Source organism: Pipistrellus hanaki (genome assembly GCF_964339955.1).
Source record: "Pipistrellus hanaki genome assembly, chromosome: 18".
NCBI classification, from domain to species: Eukaryota; Metazoa; Chordata; class Mammalia; order Chiroptera; family Vespertilionidae; genus Pipistrellus; species Pipistrellus hanaki.
In genome coordinates, this window is record NC_140520.1 from 26,245,403 (window position 1) to 26,273,156 (window position 27,754).

General features: G+C 40.0%; 2 protein-coding genes across 3 annotated transcripts in view; one reads left to right on the forward strand and one right to left on the reverse strand.

The window, feature by feature from the left end:
* The window catches only part of SPATA45 (spermatogenesis associated 45), a 67,131-nt gene that overhangs the window by 24,098 nt on the left and 15,279 nt on the right, over positions 1-27,754 (forward strand). Inside the window, exons 2-3 of the mRNA XM_084865577.1 lie at positions 3,502-3,549; positions 24,369-24,532. The gene's annotated coding sequence lies outside the window, so the exon portion shown is untranslated. The remainder of the gene's footprint in view (positions 1-3,501; positions 3,550-24,368; positions 24,533-27,754) is intronic.
* Positions 189-26,421, reverse strand: FLVCR1 (FLVCR choline and heme transporter 1). 2 transcript variants are annotated; one of them, XM_084865555.1, is made up of 11 exons: positions 25,453-26,421; positions 21,346-21,490; positions 20,700-20,816; positions 16,147-16,287; positions 12,645-12,712; positions 11,643-11,746; positions 9,123-9,233; positions 8,112-8,217; positions 7,781-7,892; positions 3,451-3,518; positions 189-3,281 (listed from the first exon to the last, which is right to left on the reverse strand). In XM_084865555.1, the coding sequence occupies exons 1-11, from the start codon at positions 26,092-26,094 to the stop codon at positions 3,207-3,209; spliced, it is 1,689 nt and encodes a 562-aa protein (XP_084721681.1). In that variant the 5' UTR covers positions 26,095-26,421; the 3' UTR covers positions 189-3,206. The 2 variants fall into 2 exon arrangements, with proteins under 2 accessions (XP_084721681.1, XP_084721682.1); XM_084865556.1 differs by lacking the exon at positions 20,700-20,816 and having other exon boundaries at positions 25,453-26,149.

Below are 27,754 nucleotides of genomic sequence, written 5' to 3' on the forward strand. Positions count from 1 at the left end.
GCCAATCTGCCCAGGAGGGGACAGCGTCAAAGTAAGAAGAGGAATCAGCCTCCATGCTTCTCTGACTTAGCTCCACACATCACCTCGTTCCCTCCCCCCTGCCCATTCTGAAATCTTATTATCTCTTTCCACTCCCCATGTGTACTTAAGTATCTGATCTTAAAAAAAAAAAAAAGCCATACAAAATAAACATTAGAAAAATAAATTTATTTCCAATCTGACATACTGAAGAACGAGCGTACTGATAAATATTACAAAGAGCAAAAAATCAGGACATGAACAACATGACTTAGACGGGGATTCTCCCAAAAATACTCTGAGTTTACGCATAAACAGAGTTTTGAAGACATTTTCCCACATTCACAGAAGGCAAAAGCTGTATTTGTGACATTAATAAATGCAACAGCTATGGAAAGTATCTGATTCCTTTCTCAAATCATTTGATTAAAAATTTGCACACGTGTTGGTTACCCAACTCCATTTCCCAAAGATATGATACAAAACTATATGATATTCTTGTTTGACACATTACAGAAAACTTTAACTCAAATGACAGAAAAATTATCAATTCATTTTGTATTTTATCGTAGCTTTCATTCTCTTATTAATCAACAAGGAAAAATAGACGTGACATGTAGGTATATGCTTTTCAGAAATAAAGTATTCCCATTTTTATTTTTAATTTCAGGAACTCAATAAGTACATGATTATTTCAAATAACACTGGCAGTTTAAAAATAAAAACAACCACTCAGAGGAGGGACCTTAGAATATATTTTGGGCCATAAAGCCTTGATGTAAATAACTAAGGACGTTAATGAGTCAGCATATTCTGCCAGAGCTCTCACCAACTGAATAAAATGGCTAACGACAGATTTTAAATCTCTGTATCCATAAAGTAACAACCATAGTTGTTTATCCAATTGCCCAGGGATTGTCTCAGCTGTATTTTAGTTAAGTTCCTGTGGCACCATGATTTGGTCCACCCCATGATGACTTTCTAAAAGATCTCTGAGATCAAATTGAACACATTCCTTTTACGGATGAAGGGACAGCTAGAAACAGATCCATCCAGGACACGGACGTGGAGTTCCTGGCTCCCAGCCGAGTTGTTCTGGTTATACAGCCTCTGGGGTAAGAGTCTACATACTCGGTTGATTACAGAGGATGTTATCATTTCAGTATAAAGCGATGCACTATGTGATGCTCAGATTAGAGCTGCTAATTCACTTCCAGGGTAGCAAGGGCACAGCTGGCTGGCTTTTCTTGTTTGTGTGGACAGAATATAAATATCACGACGGTTAAATATCATCACTTTGAAGAGGATATTCCCTTATCGGTTTAGAGAGTCAGGATGTGAACAACGTCTAAGTTCTCACTGTAAACAAAACGCAGAGGTAGGCACTGTGGGAACACATTTGGTCCTATGCTGCTTCCCCTGAGCGTGTGAAAGTGCGGACTGTTCCTATGGTATGGAGACTGTGGTGAAGACAAGATCCGCTCCCTCGATAACCCGAGGGAGCACATGCCTGGGCACTGTATTTCTCAAAGGAGAATTTCTTAAAGGGGAATGGTCACAAAAAAATGACACTGAAGAGCCTACCTGGTTTGGCTCAGTGAATACAGCATCGGCCTGCAGATGAAAGGGTGCTGGGTTCGATTCCAGTCAAGGGCACATGCCTGGATTGCAGCCAATCCATGATTCTCTCTCATCATTGATGTTTCTAACTCTGTCTCCCTCTCCTTTCCTCTCTGACATCAACAATAACTTTTTTGATGTCACCTGAGGACATGCCCTTTTTTTGATTTTAGAGAGGAAGGAAAGAGACAGAGAGAGAGAGAGAGAGAGAGAGAGAGAGAGAGAGAGAGAGAGAGGGAGAGAAACATTGATCAATTGCCTCCCACATTCACCCCAAGCGGAGATCGAACTGAAACCTAGGTAGCCCTGACTGGGAATTGAACCCACCACGCTTCGGTGCATGGGATGATGCTCCAATCAACTGAGCCACACCAGCCCAAGGCTAGCCAGCATTTTAAGAGGTCTCCATTAAACCAGACCACCCAAGCTGAGCACAGATTTCTTTATCTTAAGAATCTTCAAGGCAAACGTATAGGATGTGATACAAGAAATCATGGAAAAGCCGAAACCGGTTTGGCTCAGTGGATAGAGCATCGGCCTGCAGACTGAAAGGTCCCAGGTTCTATTCCGGTCAAGGGCATGTACCTTGGTTGCGGGCACATCCCCAGTAGGGGGTGTGGAAGAGGCAGCCGATCGATGATTCTCTCTCATCGATCTTTCTAACTCTCTATCCCTCTCTCTTCCTCTCTAAAAAATCAATAGAATATATTTAAAAAGAAGAAAAAAAGAAAGAAATCATGAAAAAGCCAATTACACATATAATGAAATTTTCTTTCTAGAAAGGTATATATTGGGGGGTGGAGGGGGGGGGGGCAAGTAAAAAAGCCAATGGCTACAAAACTTCTCTATTTCAAACCGGAGTGAAAAAATATAGGTTAGCATTTCTCCCATGATAAGAAGGCAGAGCAGAGAAGTCAAGATAATCAACCTGTGTCTGGCTCCTGAGCTTCACTAGAACAGAAGACCAAAGTCGTGGGTGGGCTCAATCTGCACACTGAATGGTGTTACGGTCATTGACGGCACCTGTTACAAAGCGCTTTGTAACAGGGATGTAAGCGGCGGGAAACCGTAGCAGTCGTCTGGAAGTAGCATCCCAGCACTGCCCTTCGGTGGACTGACGTGTCCTGTGGCTACACTGGATTCACACTGGACTCATGGGGTTTGACAGCTGGAAAGGGAGCCACGAGGACACTCGGTCCTACTGGGCATTTTTACATATAATTGTATGTCCTCTTATGTGACTTAAAGGAATTAGACCTTCCACACGATCATTTCCACATGCAAGCTTCCATTTTCCACAAAAAAAAGAAAAACATTTACTTTTGAAAAATAAATATCAAGAAGCTTACTTTCAGATAGACAATAGAAGACTACAAATGGGACACTCATTAGATAATGGTAGTGTTAAAACAGTGTAAGCAAAATATTGCTTCCATTAACAATTAAGCAAAAACAGTGATTGCATGTAGGAGCCATACAATAGTTTTCAAGTAAGTGTCTATTCCTCATAACCTATGAAGCAAGCCTTACAGCTCACACATCACATGATACTAACTTCTCCTTCCAGCTCAAACTGCTGGTTCTGACTGCTTGGACATCATAACAGTTTTTGATTCTTCATCTGTGGGACTATCAACTGGCACCTGTGGAAAGAATCAGAAGAGGAGAAAATTTATAACATCTGGCATATGCCTTATGCCAGCTCAACAATCGGCTCAGGAATAAAGAGCGAGCTGAGAAATAGATTGGCTTCACACTTATTCTATGCACACATCCCTCAATAGTATAATCATGAAAGGATTTATTACTTACAGCTTTAATATCGCCGTTTGTAATTCCTGTATTTATATTTTGTCTTCTCAGATCAGACTTGATTAACGCTGGAACAGAAGCATCAACAGTTACCGCGGAGTAAGTAGCATTGTACTTTCTCTAAGCAGTGCAGAGTCTTTTTTGCCCTTGTCAAGTTTAGCACACCATAGTGCCATAATATTCAATAGCATCCTTGTGGTGTGGAAAAAGTAACAGTACCTCTCTAAGCCATTGGCTTAATCAGCAAGTCATTCATTAGTGAACAAATTACAGGATGCCAGGAAACAAGGACATAAAGATGTACAGTGCAATTCTTTCCCTAAAGCACCTTCCAATGTAGGGAGCTACTGACACGTAGGCACTGTATGATAACTGCAACAATTCAGGGTTGTATAAGGTGTCATGGGAACATGGGGGAGGGGGGGTGGAGGTGGGGAGGAATGCCTGTGTCAGGCAAAGGAAGTCAGGGAAGGCTTGCCAGGGGAGACACATTTGAATTGAAATTTGAACAGTGAGTAGGAACTTGTCAAACATATGAGAGGACAGAGGAAAGCCTTCTGGGTGGGCAGATTATACTGTAGCATATGCAATGATATTGGGACAGGAAGAGTTTAGCCTATTCTTGGCACTAGAAGTAGTCAGGGATCACTGAGGGGAAAAGCCGAAAAGCCGGGATCATGGAAAAGCCGAAACCAGTTTGGCTCAGTGGATAGAGCATCGGCCTGCGGACTGAAAGGATATGAGACTGGGCTGGTACGCACGGTGGAAACCGTGTAGAGTTTACACGGCATCTGAGCGGGGAGGACACCATCAGGGCTATAATAGAGTGAAACACTCCCTGTCTCTCTGACTCTATCTTAATTGTAACCTGCATTTCCCCCAAGGCTTTCAGGCAAATAGCTCCTGCGGTAGATATGCTCATCATTAGAGGAATGCTGCTTGAGGCTTGAGTTGTTGAAACAACAGCCCTTGCCTGGGGGTGCCTCTCAGAGGATATAGGGAACTATGTACAAAATTACGACTGCTTATCAAACATTTGCAGGAGCCTCAAGAGCAAGCTCAGACCAGTAGGGGTCAACGTCAGTGGACCAGGAACCAAGAGGTTTAGAGATTCACCTTCTTCCCTGGATCCCTGTTGGTACCCAGATATCTGGAATCCTCAACCACATCTTGCCCTCCTTTCCTCACTTAGTTTTCCCTTGACATAAAAGAAGCCTGAATTCTGGGCTCTCTTAAGATGGATTTGAGGAATGTCTATGGCACCTTCATCTTCTCAAGCTGGCGGTGCCGTCTTCATCAAGTGAACCTTTCCTTACTCTAAGCTTTGAAATTTTGAATATTGGTTTTTTGAAGCTTTGGGCACACGCACAAACGTTGGGACTGATAACTGAAGGAGCTCAGTCAGGCAGTTACGAGGAGGATCATTATTGACAACAAGATTAGAGACAGGAAGGTCAGTTAAGAGGTTTTAATCCTGCTGAGAGAGGCATGCATCTGTGAGAATGGAGATAAAGGCACAAGTTTCAGAGATATTTGAGAATAGAACCGTAAGACTCGTTGCTTTGATAGAATATGAAAAATGGACATAAAGCAGATAAAAAGGGTCATTAAATGCTCAATAACACACCCACAAAGAATATAGACAACCTAGGGAGGACAAAGAAAAAAGTGGAATGAATAGATGGTGATCCTCGTCATTGAAACTAAAAATACAAGGGGAATATGTGTGATGAGAAGATGGTATGTACAGTCCTGGACAGGCTGAGACATGTAACATCTAGGTCTGAAGATAAATAGATGATTGGATGTAAAAGAGACACAGGTTTGGAGTTACTAGTGTAAGTGGTAGTTAATGCATAGACTGACTGCTCAAGGAGAGTGTGAAATAAGCAAAGAAGATAAAAGCTGGTGGGTAGTTCACTAATCTAATCAGTCATAAAACAAAGTAAAATTGGGTTGTAAAAGTTAGTCCAAGGCATCCTTTGAAATCCACATTGTCCCTTATACTTTTGCTCCATTGCTGATACCAGCAGTTTAGAAATTCAGATATTTATGCTGAACTAATTGGACATATGTAAATGACTTTGAAGAAACTGGTGATGTGCAATGAGATCATATTTAAAAGCAGTTTAGATATTAAAACACTAAGCTTTAAATTGCAGCCATGACCGCCATTGATTGATCAGCTCTACAATGTTGTACAATTTGTCAAATTAAAAAGGCTACTCACTTTTTTTTTTAATATGGAGAAAATGTGTATTTTATCGTTAATAAATAGCATCAATGTAAAACAATTTCAAAGTTCTTTTTCCACATAATAAATTTTCTACACTTGATTTATTTGAATTGACATTTATGAATCTGATTATAAAAGTAATGTGAAAACAGAGTTCAAAACAGCTTCCTTTTTCAAAAGTTCAACAATAGCAGCACAGACAGTGTTGCTCAGTGGTTAAGCATTGACCTATGAACCAGGAAATCACTGTTTGATTCCTGGTACAGGGATTCAGGCTCGATCCCCAGTAGGGGTGTGCAGGAGACAGGCTATCAATGGTTTTCTCTCATCACTGATGCTGCTCTCTCCCTCCCTCTGCTGTCCTCTCTCTGAAATCAATAAAAATATATTTTTTAAAATGCAATAACGCCCTATGTGGTTTGATTCAGTGGATAAAATGTGGCCCTGTGGACTGAGGAGTCCCGGTTTGATTCCAGTCAGGGGCACATCCCCAGTGGGGAACAGCCGATCAATGATTACTCTCTCATTGTTGATGTTTCTCTCTCTCATTTTCTCTCTCTGTCTCTCTTTCCCCCTCTCTGTCTCTCTTTCCCCCTCCCTCCCTCTCCTTTCCTCTCTGAAATGAATAAAAATACATTAAAAATAATAACACTATTTGATAGATATATGTTACTTTTCCTGGAAATGAAGAGTCAACATGGAATTATTTATGACAGATCAGTAGTTAGGGCAGTTAAAGTATTACATGCCTCAAAGTTTTGTGTTTTATATTGCTAACTGAAGTAAACAGGGGGGAACTCCCTCATAGCAGCATGTGCTTTTTTTTGCTGTTTGTTTTGTTTTTAGAGAATTTTTATGAGTTTATTTGAGCCAAACTGACAACATATGTCGGGGAGCAGATCTCTAATGCTCTTTGGGATGTTTTCCTTGGAGGACAAAGGGGACACTCACTCTCTTTAGACATAACAAATGAACCATAGTGATCTCAGTTGTGTATTTCCGAAATAAGTGTTTACTACTGATAAGATTTCATGTTGGGTGTTTCAAAGCGAATGATCAGGTATTTAAAAAACATAAGAAAGCCTTGCTTTCTGTGTTTTGGATAGATTCTGTCTCTCGTGTTGGTGAAGGGTGGCAGAAAGAAACGAGCAAGTGAAATAACAGTAGAAGCCAGTCTGGAGCAGAGAGCACTACTGGACCGGCATTGCTTCTGAACCCAGTTTTACACTGTGAGTCTGGACAAACTATGGGTCCAGGTTCTTCAGCATGCTCTTTCTCTGGCGGTGGGGCACTGCCCACTCTCCTGCTTAGGGCTCTTCTGATTACACCCAAGAAGTGTAAGAACTGGCTAACCATGCCAAATGCTATTTCCATCGCCACCACCTGACTTCTTACGCCACCGCCACATTGTAGTAATAACTAACATGATCATGCTTGTCCTAGGTGCCAGACACCTCCACTAATCCTCATAACAACCCTTGAAGGCAGGCTTTTATTTATTTATTTATTTTTATATATTTTTTATTGATTTTGTACAGAGAGGAAGGGAGAGAGATAGAGAGTTAGAAACATTGAGTAGAGAGAGTCATCGATCAGCTGCCTCTTGCACACCCCCTACTGGGGATATGCCCGCAACCAAAGTACATGCCCTTGACCGGAATCGAATCCGGGACCCTTCAGTCCCCAAGCCGACTCTCTATCCATTGAGCCAAACCGGTTTCAGCATGAAGGCAGGCTTTTAAATACCCTATTGCCTAACTGAGGAAAGGAGCATTTGGAAGGGGAAGTCATTTGTCTTAACATCGCACAGTGAGTGAGTAGCAGGATCAGAACTTGAAGGTGGGAATGCCCCCTCCAGCTCTACTGTGGCTTGTTGCAACAGTTTTGTTTTCTGTGCAGGGTGATTGTACTGCATTTGAAACCTGAAAGATAAGTTTACAGCTTCATATCATTGGAAGAAAACAAATCGTAGCCTACTCTCTATCTCATCTTTGTCTTGAGGTCTGCCAAGCCATTCAGAATCAGTATATGTGAAAATGAAACAGAAAGACGATCTGATGTAAGTACTTTTGCCGGAAAAATAGCCCGATTTACCTGTCAAAATGATGCCTACAAACATCCAGGCGCAGAGGAACAGGTTTCCTGCCCTCGGATCATAGTCTGATGTGAGCTTTCCTTGAGCCAGCGTGAACAGAATTCCAAAAATCTAAAATAAAATAATTATTTTCATCAAATGTGCTTTAAAAAAAAATAAGTATAACGCTTCCCCCAGAATTTCCTTAACACTTTTACTCATTTGATTTGACGTCTAGAATCATTCATTCAAAAGTGGAGTTTTTAAAACAAAAGCTAGGGTCAAACTCATCTTCTGCTAGAATATTCGGCAAGCCAATCATCTCAGGTGGAAGGGGAATCAGAGGTTTACCTGTGCAGCAGCATTGAGAAGACCGGATGAAGTGCCTTCGGATTCAGGGTACGTGATTTCAACAGCAAATTCAAAGCCCAAGGGGAGGTAACCAGTCATGAAGAAACTAGGAAAATGCATCCAGAATTACAGGGTTACCAGGAGGGCAGGGTCACATGGAGACAGTCATTCTACCTCTTAGGCCCATTCGGATGATCAGCTAAGCCAGTGGTCAGCAAACTCATTAGTCAACAGAGCCAAATATCAACAGTACAACTACTGAAATTTCTTTTGAGAAGCAAATTTTTTTAAACTTAAACTGCTTCTAGCGCCACTTTTCCAAAATAGACTCACCCAGGCGGTGGTATTTTGTGGAAAAGCCACACTTAAGGGACCAAAGAGCTGCATGTGGCACACAGAGCCAGTTTGCCAACCACGGGAAGGTACTGTCTTGAAGTTGGTATGTGAAAGGCACTTTTATTGTGCATCCATTGACCCCCAAGGAACACAGAACTGAGAAGCAAAACAATGTCTAATATTTTTCTGAGAAAAATAAAGTTACTTGGACTAAGTAAGGCTTATCCATTTCTCACCTACATATACCAAAAAAAATTTTTTTTTAAATCCAGTTTAAAACTATTTTTTATATTTCTAAGCGATTACACATTTATATGCACAGGATGAATCTTTGAAAGTTTAAATGTTAAAGAACCCTTGGATGAACTTTAAAAATTAAAAAAACCACAGTAGCTCTAGCAGGTGTGGCTCAGCTGGTTGAGTGTCGTCCCATGCACCAAAAGGTCACCACTTCGATTCCCGATCAGGGCATGCACCGAGGTTGCAATTTTGATCTCACGTCAGGGCACCTGCAGGAGGCAACCGATTGCGATGGTTTTCTCTCTATTCTTCTCTTCCTTCCTCTCTCTCTCAAATCAGTAAGAATATATTTAATGTTAATTAAAACCCACAGTAGTAATATTCCGGAATCATAACAGCATGCTACTATTCCTCCTAATCACCTTTGATACTTACCCAAGCACCCCTCCAGTAAAAAACACAATGATAATGTATTGAAGGTCCAGTGTGAAAGTAAATATAACCATTCCCAAAAAAGACAAAATGTAAACTACCAGAGTAGTCTGCCTAAAACAAAACAAAACAAAACAAAACAAAATTGTTAGTATTGTATCCTAAGCACATAATCACCATGTGGTTTAGCCATTGCTCTATCCACACAATAATAAAAACTTTGGTTTACAAGATTAGGATTCCCTTACCTATGGAAAATATTTCTACCAAAGCATGGACTTCAAAGCTTAAATTTCAACAACAGCAGACAACAAAACCCACACCGTATCTAATGCTAGTACAGGAAGGAATATTGATACGGATAATATCATTTTTATGTCTCCTATCCATATTTCAAGACTTGGGTTAAATTCTTCCTCTTCCGAAATGCCTTTCCTAACCATTGAAGCTTACAACATTGTTTCTTTCTTCTAAATTTCTTATCATTCTGCTATCCAAATAATTGGTACTTGATGTCTGTTGGACTTATGACATCTGTTTTAGTCTGTATTATTATTATTTAATTTCTTTAATGTTACTGAATTGTTTTTCCCATTTAGACCACAAGTGTCGTAAGGACAGGAACCATACATTGCTTGCCACAATTCCTACTTAACCTAATACCCAGGGCAACAGAGAACACATTTCTATAACTATCAAGTTTTCTAATTATATAATGGACCAAAAACTATTAAGTGCTATCTTAAATTGTGGGAGAACTATCTTGGAGAATTCAAGATCAGAGGTAATTTGAAAGGGGTTAGATCAATGGTTCCCAATATGGGGCACATGCCCACAGGGGGGCAATTTTATTTTTAAGGGGGACAATTTGATAATGAGTTATTAACGGATTTTGTTTTGCATTCTTATGGTTCTGGGGGCCTCATATACAGAATATAAATATATGTTGTGACATATTTATGCATTTCATTTCTCTATTCTGTTTTAGAACTTTATTTGCTTTTTTTTAAAAAAAATATATTTCATTGATTTTTCGCAGAGAGGAAGAGGGAGGGATAGAGAGTTAGAAACATCGATGAGAGAGAATCATCGATCAGCTGCCTCCTGCACACCCCCTACTGGGGATGTGCTCGCAACCAAGGTACAAGTCCCTGACCAGAATCGAACCCGGGACCTTTCAGTCCGCAGGCCGAGCCAAACTGGTCTCAGCTATTTGCTTTTTTTAAAAAAAATATCACTTCATATTATTATTATTTTTAAACAGTTTCTTAGTGATGTCTTCCTCAGTACTTCAGCTCTTCTTTCATTTTTTTATTTTTCTCTTTCATGGATGCCATGTTCTTTGGAAGCTTGTTTAGACCAAATTAATGTCCTTTTAAGCTTCTTTCTTATGAATATGAGTCCACTTTTTGAATAATAAGAATTATATGTCACGGGGTGGGAGGAGCATCAGGATTTAGATATGCTTAGGTGGGGCATGGCCAAAAAAAGGTTGGGAACCACTGGGTTAGATAAGTGGTATTAAACATATTTTGGGCCTTGAAGGAGGACAGGACACAGTTCCATATTTTATTCATTCCATTTATTCATCTCACTTTCCTTCATTCATTCATCCATGTATTCCTCCCAAGCAAATGGAAAGTTTCTGCCTGTTAAAAACTGTACTATTTCTTTAAGGCTCAGAGCAGAAGATGCTGCCTCTGAAACCCCTTTCTCAGACTCCCAGTTGGTATTACTCATTTTCCTTTTGCATTATCATTTTGTTGATTCCATATAGATGTAATACAATATAGTGTTTTTAAATTGTGTATTATATTATAGCCAAGTGGTGCTATAGTTGGGGACACTGTAGTCAAACTTTTATACCAAAAAAAAAAAATCCTTATGCTCAATAATAATTTTCTGGTAGGAAATAACAACATTTTGCTTGTTTTTAAGCTCACAACATGAGAAAAAAAAGCAGCATAAAACTTCTGTCAGAGTTAAATGTTTCTCAGAAAGGACTTTTTTAAAGAAGTGGTATGTGCCAAAACCGGTTTGGCTCAGTGGATAGAGCGTCGGCCTGCGGACTGAAGGGTCCCAGGTTCGATTCCGGTCAAGGGCATGTACCTTGGTTTTGGGCACATCCCCAGTAGGGAGTGTGCAGGAGGCGGCTGATCGATGTTTCCCTCTCATCGATGTTTCTAACTCTCTCTCTCCCTTCCTCTCTGTACAAAATCAATAAAATATTAAAAAAAAAAAAAAAAAAAAGGAAGTGGTATGCATGAGTATTATTGGAGGAGAACAGGTTCATAATGTATCCAAGCTCTCAAAATTTAAATAAATATGACCCACAAAATCGGACAATGTAGTAAATGTAGTTTACAATATGTAAACTACAGAAACATTCAGAAGCGAAGGGAACCTAAGCGTGCCTAGCATCCGAGTCTTGTAGTAATAACACTTTTTTAACTTTTTAAAACTAAAAGCCAAAGTCTTCTTTAAAACCAAATGAACACCATACATCTATCTAACTTCACTTACTTGTATGTTTTGGTATAATCCAGCCATAAGCCACAGAGAATGGAGCCCACCATCCCAGCGACCACCAGTGTTAGCCCAATCCTTCCAGCATTCACTTCTTCTCCCTTAAAAGAATTTTCGTAAGAAGTTAATCAGGCACTTCTAATTCTAATGCATCCTTCACATTCCCATTCCTTCACATAGTCAATGGAAATAATCAGATAGAATTAAGCATACCACATAATAGGAAGATTTGGTATGTGTTTTAGGATGGGAGCACATATAAAAGACATTATATTTTCAAACCAGAAAAAAATAGCCTAAAATATGGAGAAATCAAAAAGGGAAATGTTCTTGATCCTGTACAAATAGAAATACAGTGATTTTTGTTAGAATTCCTAAGTCAGTCACCGGTGCCTGAAAAGGAGGTTAATCTGACAGCTTTTACATAATACAACTGCTTCCTCCTTTCAAAAGCAAAGAGAGGTCAGGGCTTGATATTTACTTCTTCATATTTGTGTTGGTTTCCCTTAAAATGTTTTTTGTCTTTTTCCATATAACCAGTCATACTATTTCTTTAAAAAAGAATAGTAATTTTAAAAAGGCAGGCATTGTCAAAGCAATAATAACTTTCTGTTTTCCATTTTGTGTGTTTTATAAATTAGATTAAATGTATTCTCAATTGCGCCCTAGCTGGTTTGGCTCAGTGGATAGAGTGTTGGCCTGCGGTCTGAAGGGACCTGGGTTTGATTCCAGTCAAGGGCACATCAATAGAGGGTGTGCAGGAGGCAGCCCATCAATGATTCTCCCTCATCATTGATGTTTCTATCTTTCTCTCTCCCTTCCCCTCTGAAATCAATTAAAAAATATATTTTAAAAAATGTGTTCTCCATTGAAACAAATATAAATCTTTTATAGCAACAAGGTCATAAATCATTATTCTTATGATCATGCTAACAGCAATTGTACAGCTAAAGGAAAATTCTTGGCCAAGCATGCAACACAATATCAGCAGAAGCTTACCTTATAATATGTCAGTATCATTTGATTTAATAATGTTGAGACTGAATAAAATGCTCCAGTCATGATACCTATAATAATAAGCAGAAAACTATAAATAAATGTACCATTACCAGTTCATAAAGTGTCATGGAGTTTTCTGTAACAATTGTGAAAATACAATGTATTTCTCAGTTGACAGAGAAAATTCAGAACTCTTGCCATTTCAGGATGTGGGCTGATCAATGAACATCTAACTTACTAGAGAATATGATGGGAAAATTCTGTCATTACACCATTTATCATTATTTAGATTCTGATATACTGACCATGAATCAGAGCCCCCACGCATAACAATGTACTAGAATATGGCAATGAAGCAACGAATTGCTTACTGAGTGCCCACAGTATACCTGAGCTAATGAATATTGAAGCAGAAGGCACAATCCCTGCTTCAGAGATCTCACCCCTGCATCAAGACTGACAAGGCAAATTAGTATAAGACAATATTAATTAAAGAATACTTTAAAAGAGAGAAATAAAACAGCTGGTTGTCAGGAAGCATATATCTAGGTTTGAATCCTGGTGTTTCCTTGCACATAATGTGTGGCTTTAGGTAAATCTCTTAACCTGGTTGAAACTTAAGGTTATTATTTCTCTCTTTCTCTTTATTACTAAATATTTCAAGCATATAAAATAGTAGAGAATAATTTGGCAAACACTCTTCCTCTTCACCCAGCTTTGTTGAACATTGACACTTTATCATCTTTGCTTCAGATTCAATTTTTAGACCTTCGCTAATCTTATCCTTTTCTCCTATTATTTCTCAGAGGTAACCCTGATCTGGATCTTGGGATTTATTATTTTAGATATTTATGTGTATCCATAAACTACAGTTGGAATTTTGTGTGTATTTAAACTTTATATAAATAATATATTATTTGTATCCATTCCAAGTTGTTCTTATCTCTCAATATTATGGTTTTGATATTTAACAATGCTGACATTTTTAGTTCTGCTGTGTAAATAGTCCGTGTGTGAATACACTTCAATGTATGTCTCTCTTATCCTGTCAACAAACACTGATCAATTAACACCTAACTTACTAGAGATTATGATAGGAAAATGTTCTCCAGGTTTTTGCTAATACAATATTGTAATGATTACTCTGTGTTTGTTCTTCTGCATAAGGGTTTCTGTAAGTATATACGTAGGAGTAGGACTGCTTTCTGGATAAGGCCAAATTGCTCTTCGAAATGGTTGCATCAGTTTTCACTACCAGCAGAATTCCTTTACTCCACATTCTTGTCAAACCTGTTTTCACTAAATTTAAAAAACTTTTTAGGGAGGGGCAATTTGAGTGATATTATCGGTATACTTTGCTCTGGTTTTGACTGGCATTTCCTTGGTTATTAGTAAGGTTGAGCATCACATATGAGCACTACACAGACACAAACACATGAATGCTTTCCATTTTCCTTGGATCGTTTGCTCTTTTCTTGTTGATCAATAGGAGTTACTTTTATATATAGGTACTAAGCCTCTGTTGGTTATATACATTGCAGGCATTTTTCTCATAGTATGTGTCTTTTTACATTTTACTGATGCTTTTTAGAAAAGACCATGATTTTGATAGTATCATCTTTATCAATCATTTCCTTTTAAGTTTGTACTTTTTGCATTAGGAAATTCTTTTAAGAATACCAATGTGGTTTCCTATACTTCCTTCTAAAACGTTGAGGTTCTGCTTTTTAGCCATTGTCTTTAATTTATTACAATTCATTTTTGTGTATGGTATGATGTTGAGACCTAATTTTACTCTGCTTTTCCTGTATAGGTAATCAGTGATTCCAGGGCAATTTTCTATATAGTTCTCTTCTGCCAAGGATCACATGTTTGTAGCTGCATAATGTTCTAGTCATTAGAGCTCTTGACAAATATTCCAGATTTTCTCTTCCCACGCACTGAGTGGCATAGCCACTGACTTTAAATGTGCGCAAAGGTGACATTTCCCATTTTCTTCTTTAGTAATCGTGGAAGCATGTGCCTCTAGCATGCACTTGCTGTACAACTTATTACCTTTTGATAAACATCTCTTACACTGTTATTTACTTTTCAGATGTTTCTATTATCTTCCCATTGGGTTATAATTATTTCAGAACAGAAATCGTATACCTATCATTCTTCTTCCTACCTCACACAGCATCTATCAGATATCTGTTGATATCTGATAATTACTAGTGAAATAGAATGAACAACAGTGAGATAACTGTTAAGCTAGCTGTTGTAGAACTGCTTGCCCATTTCAGGTACAAAAAATAATGGCACAAAGTTACAGAGACTAGAATGAAAGTATATATGCATGTGGAGGCATGCATACTTGTGTGTGTGATTGTGTATGTCTCTGACAGGAGGTTGGTTATAAATTTGACTGAAAGAGAATTTTGTATTGGGAAATAGTGAAAGATACCACCTTAAATGGCAGGCTAAAGAAATGAATTTGGCCCTGATTGGTTTGGCTCAGTGGATAGAGCATCAGCCTGCAGACTCAAGGGTCCCAGGTTCAATTCTAGTCAAGGGCATGTACCTTGGCTGCGGACACATACCCAGTAGGGAGTGTGCAACAGGCAGCTAATGGATGTTTCTCACTCATCAATGTTTATAACTCTCTACCCCTCTCCCTTTCTCTCTGTAAAAAAAAATCATTAAAATATATTTTAAAAAAAGAAAATAAATGATTTTGCTCTAAGAAATAATAGTGAACCACTCTACTTCCTAGTTAGAAGTTTTAGATTCAGGAACTCATTAGATAAAAAAAAAAAAAAAAAAAAGGAATTAATCCTGATAAAAGGGTAAGAGTTTAGGTCAGGGCATAATTTGTTATAACCTGTAAAACAATTATATACTAGGGTGTGTACTCCCCTAATGATGTAAACAGAAGTGAATGATTTCTGAAGGCAAGTAAGACAGATATAGGGGGTGTTGGCTGTGAATATAACTGTGCCAATATAGGAAACAAAGAATAAAGCCACAGTGGCAGTTAAAGCCACAGAGTTAAGATGAGTATTTGTCAGCCATCTGAAAAGATCTGGGAGGGTGAGTCTTTCCTTTAAGTTATAATTGTCAAAGTGACCACCTTAATGTCTTAGTTTTGTTCGAGGAGTCAGGATAGACTCTAGTCTGCCCTGGGTCAAACAAGACTGTTGTTGATGGCATTTCCCACACGGTTCCAGCAGCCCTAACTGTAGTTCAGAAAGCACCTAAAGTACCCATGGAATGCACAAAAGAAGGCACTGCTTCTCTGCTCGAGGTCTATTCGTTTATTTTAAAAACACGTAAGAAAATCCTCCCTAAAGTTTTTGCTTTTAATTCAAAATTTAAGTTTGTGACTACGCTATCATTACTTTTATAGAGTTAACAACTCTGCTGCACTAATGAATGCTCAAACCACTAGATTAAATGAAAACAATCTACCATGCTCAAAGGTTTATAGAGACATCAAAGGAGATAAAAGAAAACCACTCACCATATGTGATCAATAGGAGGACAAAAGGAATGTTTTTGAACAGGTTCATTATTGAGTTCTTATAGGAGTACTCTGCAGGGGGGCTGTCTTGAATGGCTGCTTGAGCCCGACTTGGTGGATAGCGAGGTTTTTCTTTGAATGCTGGAAACGTACATGAAAAGGTCATTAAATAAATGCAGCGTCAGTAGTGAGGTGACTAAATTCAATTTACGTTCAAAGAGGCAGTGAAAGCCCAAGAGTAATGCTTTTCATTTTCCACTGATTTCTAAGCGATGACTAGTTTGGCATTGAAACGAACTAACACTCAGTGACTTGGACCATTCAAAACTGCAAAACCATTAGCAATTCGTAACAAACTTGCCCACCGATTATTCCAGTTTTAGTTAAGCAAGAGCAATCTTTATTAAGTATCCAACAATTCTATTTCTAAACTTTAGTTCAATTTGTAAGTAGAGGTAACATCAGGTAGGAGCAAGCCAATATATTACTGAACTTTTAGAGGATTGTCTTGAGTTAGTAACTATTTCTTCTGAAATCTGGCAAAAGTATTATGTATCCAATCCCACCTCTGGAACTGAAAAGGTCCAGGTGGATTCAGGGGGACTGCTTGCTGACTCACTCTAGCTGCATATGGGAGAGCTAGGGGTGGAGCTGAGACACAGACAAGTGTGATGGTTTCTGATTCTGCAGGTCATAGCACCGCCCATTGCTATGGACTTAGGAAAGGGTTTCACAGGCTTCTCAGGCAGCCATTTAGAAGACTGCCCTTTTGCTGGGCAGGGAAGGATCCACTAACTTCCTGCAACAGATGGCTAGGGAGAGATTTCTGTAGGGTTTGGCTAGCCAAAAGTCAAGACTACTTACTAGAAGAGCTGAACTGCTAAAACCTGGTACATCAGAAATCAAAATCTAGTCTTAGAACCGACTCAAAAATTTAAACCAAAATAAAGTGGAAAATACTGTATTTCATTGAATCTAAGATGGTCTGATGCTGGCACTCAATGATCTTGCTAGGCATCCATAGAAGGTTTTCACATAATCATGTCTCAGTTGGCACCAATGTTATATGCTATTGATTTTTTTTAAAAAATTATTATTGGGAAAAGAACATGAAATCTACCCTTATAACAAATTTTAAGTTCACAATATGGTATTGTTAAGTATGGGCATAATGTAGAACAGAACTTTGGAACATATTCATCTTAGATGGCATTGATTATTAAAAGCATTTCAATTTCAGAGATTTCATGATAAAAGTGTACATTTTGGAATCAATGAAATAGAGTGAATGGATTCAGAAAAAAGTAATATTTTCTAAAAGACAAGAACTTTTTTTTCTTCTCTCTCTCTTTTTTAATAGTGGCTATTTCTTCCAACAAGGAAGGCCTGCCTTGTTGTTTAAAAGTGGGCTAGGTCTGCCGAAACCGGTATGGCTCAGTGGATAGAGCGTCAGCCTGTGGACTGAGGGGTCCCAGGTTCGATTCTGGTCAAAGGCATGTACATTGGTTGCGGGCACATCCCCAGTAGGGGGTGTGCAGGAGGCAGCTGGCCGATGTTTCTCTCTCATGGATGTTTCTGACTCTCTATTCTTCTCCCTTCCTCTCTGTAAAAAAATCAATAAAATATATTTTTAAAATAAAAATAAATAAATAAATAAATAAATAAATAAATAAATAAATAAATAAAAGTGGGCTAGGTCTGATGGACCTGGCTGTCAATCATAATCACGTAGAAATTTTAAATAGATTTTATGAGACTATCCAAGAGTCAATGAATCAGAACCTTTAGAACAGAACCTGTGAATCTGTATTAAACACAAAACTCTCTGGGGGTCGGGGGCGGCTTAGGAGACGTCTGGGGGGGGGAGGGTGGAAGAAGAAGACTTATGTAATACTTTAAACAATAAAGAATTTAAATTAAAAATTTTTTTTCTCCAAATGCTATTAATACCCAGCCAGCTATGAAAATCACTGAGAAAGAAATGATCCTTAAAGCTTCTATATAATACTGCAGTTCTTTAATTCTTCTATTTGCTACTAAACATTAAAAACTTAAAGTTCTTTACTCATCAAAACATGATTAATTATGATATAACTAAAACAGACTTCTAGTTTTACAAGTCTCACAATTAATTCAAGAGGAGACATAACTCATACATATTTACTCTATAATATCCTTACATTGGAGGACTGGTAGACATAAATGTTTAAGTTGCTGCAATTTCTCCTCTTCCTTTCACCCTATCTGCTCCTTGCACTGTTGAGGAAGTCTGTTGTCCTTTCCTGAAAGGGTCCTAGTTAAGATAGGAGATACCTTTTTTTATTAATATTGGTCATACAGAACTCACACAGTCGTAAAGCAAATTTTCAGAATGCAAAAAAATGCTTACAAGGTAGTCATGAATATTTACTGAATCTTAATTTTCTTCGGTTTTTATTTACTATGGCAAAATGAGTCTAAATGGCTCAGATCTGAACTCAAATGCAAAATAAAAACGATCCTTGATAATAGTCTTTAAATCCACTAGATTTATCTTCTGAATAGAAGTGTGATCTTTTCATTTCAGGCAGTCAGTTGCCCTCTGGAACAAAAACCAGGCCTGTGTCTACCAGCTACACGATATAATAAAGTTGGATTTAGGTCTATATGAAGGAAAGAAAAAGGAATAAAAAAAAACCATTGGTCTGTGACCCTGTACTGCATTTCCAAAGGACGAAAGATGGCTTTTTCCTTTGAAACTGAAAAACAACTGCCTTCTTAACCCCCCTTTCCCCCCCCACCAAAAATTTGTGCCAATAAAACAATTAATTAAGTTAGATAAGCATATAGTGTGCCTTTCAGCATATCTGGTACGTATCCAGCAATCAAATGTTAGAGGCCGTAATAGAGTTCTCCCAATAAGAAGGGGGTAGTAGTGTCAATTCAGTGGAAGGCTTGGGTTAATTTAGAAACGCCAAGCGAATTATACTCAAGCTCGGTGAGGGAGGGTAAGAGCGTTGCATGGCATGAACCCTCAAGACAGTATTTTAGGAAGACGGCCGAAGACCAATTTAGATATGTCACCTTGCTGAAAACATAAGTTACAAAATAATTTAGGTTGTGCTTCCAAAGTATTTATGGGTAGAATTTAGAAAGAAAGTAGGATTGTCTCTTAGTAACATAGGATCTTTAAGTTAGTAAGGACTTTTTAAATAACCCAAATTTTTCCCACTTGCAAATATTTGGATACATATTTAATTTATTCAAATTAAAAGTTTCATTTAAATGTCACAATTTTCAACCTAAGACATTCACATCACAACTGTGTATTTTTTTGCTTTTATACTAGGCTTGGTATTGTAAGATTGGTCACCAAGCAAGGCCGAACAGTAAGCCCTTTTTTCCTATTCCATTTCCAGTCCATGTTTTACATTCCCCCACCCCCATTTCTAGTTCCACTGTGAACTATAAGCTATGCATACATAAATAAGTAATTATGTACATACATAGTTCTCTTTTAAGTTCTCAAATAGCACAAGGTGATATGTCCTTCTCCCTTAACAGATAAAAATCTTATATTTGTAGCATCTCATTATATATGTTTAAGCACATATGTGCACATATGTAATTTCATATCTATAGATATTTCATATACAATCTATTAGTCTCTCACTTCTTCCAAAGAGACAATTTGAAAACAATAAAGAAAGGAAAAACCAGAGTTTATGTGAAGATTCATATGCAATCAAAGGAAACAGGATTTTCTATTGTAATAATCCCTATTGCTAATAGAAGACTCAGGAGTGCAAAATGCATATGAACTATATTTCATCTAGCAAATCAAATATGGCTGTCAGAAAAATATACTTAAAAGTTTGCTTTTAAAAATATAGATTTCTTTGAGACATAAGTAAAACTTTAGACAATAAATATATGTGTATATGTATATATTTTAATATATATATATAGATTTCTTTTAAAACTTTGTTAAACTGCTAAAATAGTACAGGTATAATTTGTCCTTTTTCAGTAGTCTGCACACAACAAATATGCCACTCACTAACTGAAACACAAAAACCAACCATAAGTAGACTGGATATGTCAGAATATTTCTTATGCTACCAAGAAAATATTTTGTTCATTACCTTAAGGGAAGTTAAATTTATGTGGCTGAGCTTCCTATACCTGAAATCCATCTATAAAGGCAGTCTCTATCAAAACATTCTATCATTTTCAGCATACCTTTCGTTGAACATGGAGGATTTCCTATTTGGAGATCATAAAACTTGAACATCTCATTACTATTATAGCCATGGTAAAAAAAAAAAAATATATATATATATATATATAAATGAAAAACCCCAGTTTAATTGTAAGTTTTAATGATTAAAAGATGGCCTTACATCTTTAAAGTGCCCTTCCTCTCACATTAAGATATACTGAGCGCCTAAAGGGCAGTATTATAGTTAGGTTAGCAGGCACATGACTTTAAATAAAACCTTACCTAGCCCTTGCCCTGAAATCAAAACTGTTCCCCATTAAAAATAAACTTTAAAAAGCAGACCTTCCCAAACCTTCTTCCAAACTGATGATGGCTGCTTGCAGCTGATTCTGACTGACTGCTTCGAGACACAGGCCCCGACGAGAGGACTCAGTGACGGAGGGTGGCAGCAGGGCTGTGCTGGCGTGGCCTAACAAGTAGATAGTTGCCACAGTTTGAAATTCTGCTGGACAGCTCGCCACTGCCCAGGAGCATTCACTGGTCAACATTTTCAGATCCAGTCAATGGTTACATTGAGGATCCTCAGGAGGATTTATCATTCAAGGAAAGATCGTAGCCTGTCTGCATCATATCAAAGCATTGGCAAGAACCTGTTCCTGGATAGGTTAGCGGAAGGTGCAGAGCAGGTAGAGGAATATGCAAGGAGGAGGCAGGTAAGGTTCGAAACCCAACAGTTATCAGGGAAGAAGAGTTAGTAGGGGGACAAGGGAGATGAATTAGTCTTCGAACCCTTTACAATATTAAAGTAGATGGGCCAGACATAGCCCTAGAGCTGTAGACATTCGTTCCCTGAGCAAGACAGGGTTAACGGCAAGAATGAAACAAGCAAATGGCATTTGCGATAGTAATAACAACGTTTAGGGTTGGTTGTTTTTCTTTTCAGACTTTTTTTTTCATGCATTTATCTACCTACGCTCTAGGGAAAATAATTCACTTACCAATTATTGTTAAAATAAATAAAAGTGTGGAGATGGCCGACGTTCCATAAAACATGGTACTGATATTATAAGCCAAAAGCTCCGTGGTGTTATGTGAGCTGGGCACCAGCACTGGTGGTAGCAAAAAGCCAATTGCAGTTCCAAGCTGTAAAATAAACAGTCCCGTTAACAGGTACATTGGGAGAGAAAAAAGCACGTACTGCCAATTAATACAACACAAAGAGGACAGCTAGTGTATGTGAGAACTCTAAAGCACCACGTTCTAATGTCTTAAAAAAAAAAAAAAGTATATATATATATATATATATATATATATATATATATATAATTGATTTTTTTTTACAGAGAGGAAAGGAGAGGGAGAGAGAGTTAGAAACGTGAATGAGAGAGAAACATCCATCAACTGCCTCCTGCACATGCCCTACTGGGGATGTGCCCACAACTAAGGTACATGCCCTTGACTGGCATCGAACCTGGGACCCTTGAGTCCATAGGCCGACGCTCCATCATCCACTGAGCCAAACTGGTTAGGGCCGTTCTAATGTCTTTTTACAATGCTACCCTTAAAGAGGAACTGCTGGCAGATACCTTCCCGATCAACAAGCATTCACTGAGCTCCTTAACCTAAATGATTCTGCTCTAAAGATTGATACTTACAATAAAAAAGGGAATAAGAATATGCAAAATAAAATTGAGAAAAGACAACCTATAGGATGGAAGAAAATACCTGTAAATTATATATTTGATAAGGGTCTACTACCCAGAATACACAGAGAACTCCTACGACTTGACAACAAAAAGACAAACATCCCAATTCAAAAATGGGCAAAGGAGTTGAATAGACATTTCTCTGAAGAGGCTATACAAATGTGCAATAAGCACATGAGAAAAAAAAAAAAATGCTCAGTATCATTTGTCATTAGGGAATTGCATATCAAAGCCACAATGAGATACTACTTCACAGCCATCTCTTTTCCTCTCTGAAATGAACAAAAATATGTTATAAAAAAAAAAAAAAAAGAACGAAAGAAAGAAAAAAAGAGAGACTAGAGTTAGCCAAGTGAAGTAGAAATATCCCCAGACAAGGGGACATCATGTACAGAGAGCATGACCCTGTGAGAAACTGTACGTAAAGCACACAGTTTCCCTCAGAGCAGAGAAAGAGTAGGCATGTGAGGGTGGGGGTGTGGAGAGAGGTGACGCTGAAAAATTGGCAGGAAGGCAATGGAAGCCACTGCAGGGGAGAGCCCAGACAGATCTATTAGAAAGACCACACTGGATGGATGTGGAGAATAGAGGGAAGAGAGCAAGAGCTGCGGATGGAAAGGTCAGTTCGCAAGCTCCAGGTGACGGCTGCAGGCAGCCAAACCTAAGACAGTGGCACTGGAAATGAGAAAAGAGCTAGGAGGCAAAGTCAATTTTGATTGGTGGGGTCGCATGGGAGATCCAAATGGAAATATCCAGCTGGCCAGTGTCTGTGAATCTGAAACTCATCCACATAGTCAGAAATTTTTATGGAGACTCTACACTGTGCCAGGCATTGTGACAAATGCTGGTGATATAGGTGTGTACGTTCAGATATCTTGTGCCAATTTTCGTGAAACTTACAATCTGATGGCGGGGATGGGAAGTGAGTAATAAAGAATGGCTGCCAAAGCCGGTTTGGCTCAGTGGTAGAGCGTCGGACTGCGGACTGAAAGGTCCCAGGTTCGATTCCGGTCAAGGGCATGTACATTGGTTGCGGGCACATCCCCCATGGGGGGTGTGCAGGAGGCAGCTGGCCGAGGTTTCTCTCTCATCGACGTTTCTAGATCTCTATCTCTCTCCCTTCCTCTCTGTTAAAAAAAAAAAAAAATCAATAAAATATATAAAAAAATAAGGAATGGCTAATAAATATACAAATAAATATGTAAATATACCAGACAGTGATAAACACTCTATGGAGAATTAACGTATAATTAGGTAATAAGAGAATGATTGGACATTAAATGAGATTGTCAAGAATTGCCACTGAGTGATATTTAAAATGAATTTAAACTGAGAGCTCAGTGACAATAAGGATGTAATAATGTCATCCTAAGAAGGAAGAACATCCCAGGCAGAGGGAATGCTTCTGCAAAGATGCTTATGCAAAATGCAAGTTTAGTATTGTTTAAGGAACCAAATAAGACATATTAGTAAGGTTGTATAATTCAAAGTAGACTTTAGATTTTAAGTACTATGGTAAATCATTGGCAAGTTCAAAGCAAGGCAATAGCTTGATATATTTTAGATGGGTAATTTAAAATCTAGAATTCATGAGTCAGACAGACTTGAGTGTGAATGTTAGCATTAATTAGCTGTGTGACTTTTAGGAAATAATTTCATCCCTTCAAGACTCAATTTCTGCATCTATAAATTGGGGAAAATCATAGTTCCTACCTTACATTACCAAATTAAATGATACATGCAAGTAAAGGACTTAATATGGTGCCAGGTTTTAGTGAGTGCTGAATAATGTTGTATATTATTATAAATGACCACTCCATAATCTAGGCTGAGGTTGCACACTTGAGGGTCATGAGCTACTGGAGTCAAGGAAGGTTGAGAACAGCCAGGTAGATATAGGAAGAAGGCCCAGAGATGTGCTGATGGTTAGAGGGAAATCTACCTATGAGAAAACATTTCCATTTATTATCCATGAAATAGATAATCCAGGGCTATAGAGTTGATAATATTTGTCATGCTCAATGAAGTCTTAATCTTGAATATAATTTTGCAAATGTGAAATACTTTAAGTAAGCAGTTCCTATCCAAGCATGCAGAAACAAACAACTAAAATATTGGTCGTAAATTATTTTGGATGCAATATAGTTCAAGCTACCCCTTCTGCACTTTTAGAGAAAGGAAATAAATATAAAGCATGTAGAGCTTATCTTTTTTTTAATGGATTTTAAATAAATCTTACTGTGATCTTGAAACAGTATTGGATTGGAAGTAACATTTTTTTAGTTTCTTTTTTAATAAAAAAATTTTTATTTCAGAGAGGAAGAGAGAGAAACATCAATGATGAGAATCATTGATTGGCTGCCTCCTACAGGACTCCCACTGGGGATCCAGCCTGCAACCCAGGCATGTGCCCATGGCTGGAATTGAACCCAGGACCCTTTAGTCCACAGCCGAGGCTCTGTCCACTGAGCCAAACCAGGTAGGGCAGAAGTAACATTCTTTTGTTACATAACTACATATATTGCTACATGTAGTACAGAGAGATGCGAAGTTCTTGGTGTACAGGTTTTTAACTAGATTCTCCTCAAGCTTAATGAGCATTCAATACAATTCACATAAAGTATAGAACTCCATATGCAAAATGTAAATTACAATAAGAGAATCATTCTGCAATTTTAAAAATCCACACATTCTACTTAGTCATACTAATGGAATATGAACCTATGGAGTAAGAAAAGACTAGGAAGCACCTTAATGGAGACTGGGCAATGTAAGCCACCCTTTTACAATGGATTCCAAGATCTGTGATTTATCTCCATTTTCTTAATTGTTAAAAATTGGTCATTGGACTCGGGAATTTGGTGAGATTTTTATCACTAGGACACCTATTTAGCAGTCATGTTTAAGTGTTTGTTATGTACCAAGCACTCTGCAGACGGATACTATATAAAATTAAACAGGGCTATTCACATTGGCCACTTACATGGAACAAACTTCCCAGAATCCAATACCTCTTCTGCAAATACCCTGGCGGGGGTGACAAAAAAAACACACAAAAAAAAACCTACCCAAGTCTCATGCATTACTGCATTGCCAAGTCTTCTATGATGTCAGGCACATAGGAGCCAATTCAGTTAATTATTTTATAGGTAATTCTCAAAGCCAAGTGATAAGGTGCTCACTTTAAACTTTTTTTTCTCTCTCTCAAAGTCCTGTCTTTACAAAGAGACAAAAAAAAAAAAAAAAAAAAAAAAAAAATCCCTCGTTAAGCCAAGGCTGACTCCTATTCATTCACAGACAAGCCTCCTGAAGGTCCATCCCTATGCCTCGCTCACATTGGCCTATCCCTTTATCTGGCCCTTGAAGCATCCGATTCTCATCTCTCATCCTAGTCCTTACCTGATTGCCTAGCACGGCGGTGGCACAGGCTGTGGACACCTCTGTGGGCCCAAACCACACGGAGGCGATGCGGGACGGCAAGCCCAGGATGAAGACCTGGGCCACGGAGCACAGGGACTGGCCCAGCATGGTGACCCAGAACAGGTGCTGCTGCACGCTGCCGCACTTGACCCAGGCGCCCAGGCAGTTGAGGCCGGAGCCCAGCAGGGCGGTGAGGCGCAGGCCGCGGGTGTCCAGCAGCCAGGTGGCCGGGAAGATGAGGGGCACGTAGGCCAGCATGTACACCATGGACAGCCAGTTGATGTGCAGCGAGGAGACGCCGTAGAAGCCCTCGAAGATGTTGCTGATGATGCTGTACTGGATCCACTGGAAGGCGTTGACCATGGAGTACAGGCTGAAGATCAGGAGCACCGCAAAGCGCCGCGGGGTGAGCGCCGTCCGGGGCGCCAGGGGGCCCTCGGCCCCTGGGGGCTCCTCCCCGGGGGTCATGGGCAGCAGCCGGATCTGGGTCTCCTCCTCCGGGGCCAGCTGAGTCTGCAGCCTGCCCAGGGCACCCGAGTCGACGACCGTGGGGCTGTCCCGAGGGACCCCATTCAGGGCCACGCAGCCGGCTTTGGGCCCGTTCTGCAGCTCCGCGCTCATCTTCCCGACCGGCGAGCCCCCGGGGACCGGGAGGAACCCGGGAGGGATCCTTTCGTAGGCGGATGCCCGGGCGCCACCGCTATCCCCTCCTCGTCGTCCGGCCTGGCCAAGTCCCTGGGCTCCCGGGTGCTGCCTCGCGCCCCCAGCCTCCTCCCTCCCCCGCCCTGCACCCCCTGCCCAGCACCCGAGGCCCTCCCGCACCCCAACCCAACCTTTTGGCCCACCGATCTTGTGCGTGGCCCCTCTCTCCGACAGGGAGAGGCAGGTGGGAGCCCCAACTAGGAAACACGCAGCCTGGATCCGCGAGCAAAGTAAATGCCCCGAGCAGAGAGCGAGGCGGGGTGGATAGTCGCCCCGCCCCAGGGTGTCGCATCACCTCGTGATGACAGCCCACCGACCAACCAGCGGGCGCCTTCGCCCGGCGCGGGAACCAATCGGGGAGCTCCCATCAAGGGCGGGAGGAGTTCCCGGAGGCCGAGGAGGAGGAGACCTGGCTGGAAGGTGTCCGGGGGCTGACACGCAGCAGGCGGCCGGAGGTCTAGGCTGTTCCCGGTGGGGGACGAGGAGGAGGGAGGAACAGGAGGAGACAAAGAGGCACCAGTAGCCCAGGAGTTTGCCGATGCGCCCAGAGGGGCGCCCCCAGGGCCAACTCCAACGCGGGCGGAGGTCTGATTTGCACCCTCGCACCAGCACCGCTGTCCATCAAGGTCGGACCCTGCCTTTGGAGCGGACGGCGCCACGTTTTGTAAATCCGTGCTCTCTCTACGCAGAGGAGACACACCAGAAGGGATTCCAGTCCAAAGAAAGCGATCCCGTTAGGGTTCTGCTCTTGTGAGGTTGGCATCCCCGCCACCCCCGCTCCCTGACAAAGGAGGCGGGTGGGGCTTTGAGGTCGGAGCAGGCGATATCGCTCTGCATTCGCCCTCAGGCCGCCACGTGTAGTTAGTAATGAATGGGTACATTCAGAAGGTTCAGGGGGTTCCAGGTACCAAACTTGTTTGGAACGGTGTGTGCCAGACATTCTCATGGGCCCTGGGGTATAAAATATTAAAAAGGGACATGATCTCTGTTTTATAAAGCACATGTAGTCAGTTCCTGGACGGTGTGGCTCGCTGGTGGGGAACATTGGCCCGCGCAACCAAAGGTCGTGGGTCTGATTCCCTGTCAAGGGCACGTACCTGGGTTGCAGGTTCGCTTGCGCCCTGCCCTCGGTGGGGGTGTCCAGGAGGCAGCAAGTTGATGTATCTCACTCACATCAATCTCTCTCTCTCTCTCTCTCTCTCTCTCTCTCTTCCTCCTCCTCCCTCTCCCCCCACCCCCCTTCTCTAAAACGCAATGGAAAAAGTATCCTCTGGTGTTAATAGGACTAACAACAAAAGTGGAGCACATGTCGCCCTGCCAGTCTTCCTGGACTAGAGGAAAAGTCAGCCCTACTACTTCTTGAGAAAAAAAAAATTACTAAAAACAAAACACACACACACACACTCCAAATAGACATTATTAAACTGAAATTAAAACTAGGGGTTTCTCACAATAGATTTAATCTTAAATACAATAAGTGTTAGATATTTACTGAATGACTGCAGCTAACAAGCATTGAATATTTAAAATATTTGCTTTGCAAATGAACTTCCCGCCCTCCCCCCCCCACCCAAAAAAA

What these genes read in the sequence shown, in the direction of transcription:
- FLVCR1 (XM_084865555.1), bottom strand. Translation starts at nt 26,094, where the DNA reads ATGAGCGCGGAGCTGCAGAACGGGCCCAAAGCCGGCTGCGTGGCCCTG. An exon ending in TGATACTGACATATTATAAG is followed by an intron (nt 11,747 to 12,644) that starts GTAAGCTTCTGC and finishes AATTCTTTTAAG; the next exon opens with GGAGAAGAAGTGAATGCTGG. An exon ending in GATTATACCAAAACATACAA is followed by an intron (nt 9,234 to 11,642) that starts GTAAGTGAAGTT and finishes GTTTTGTTTTAG; the next exon opens with GCAGACTACTCTGGTAGTTT.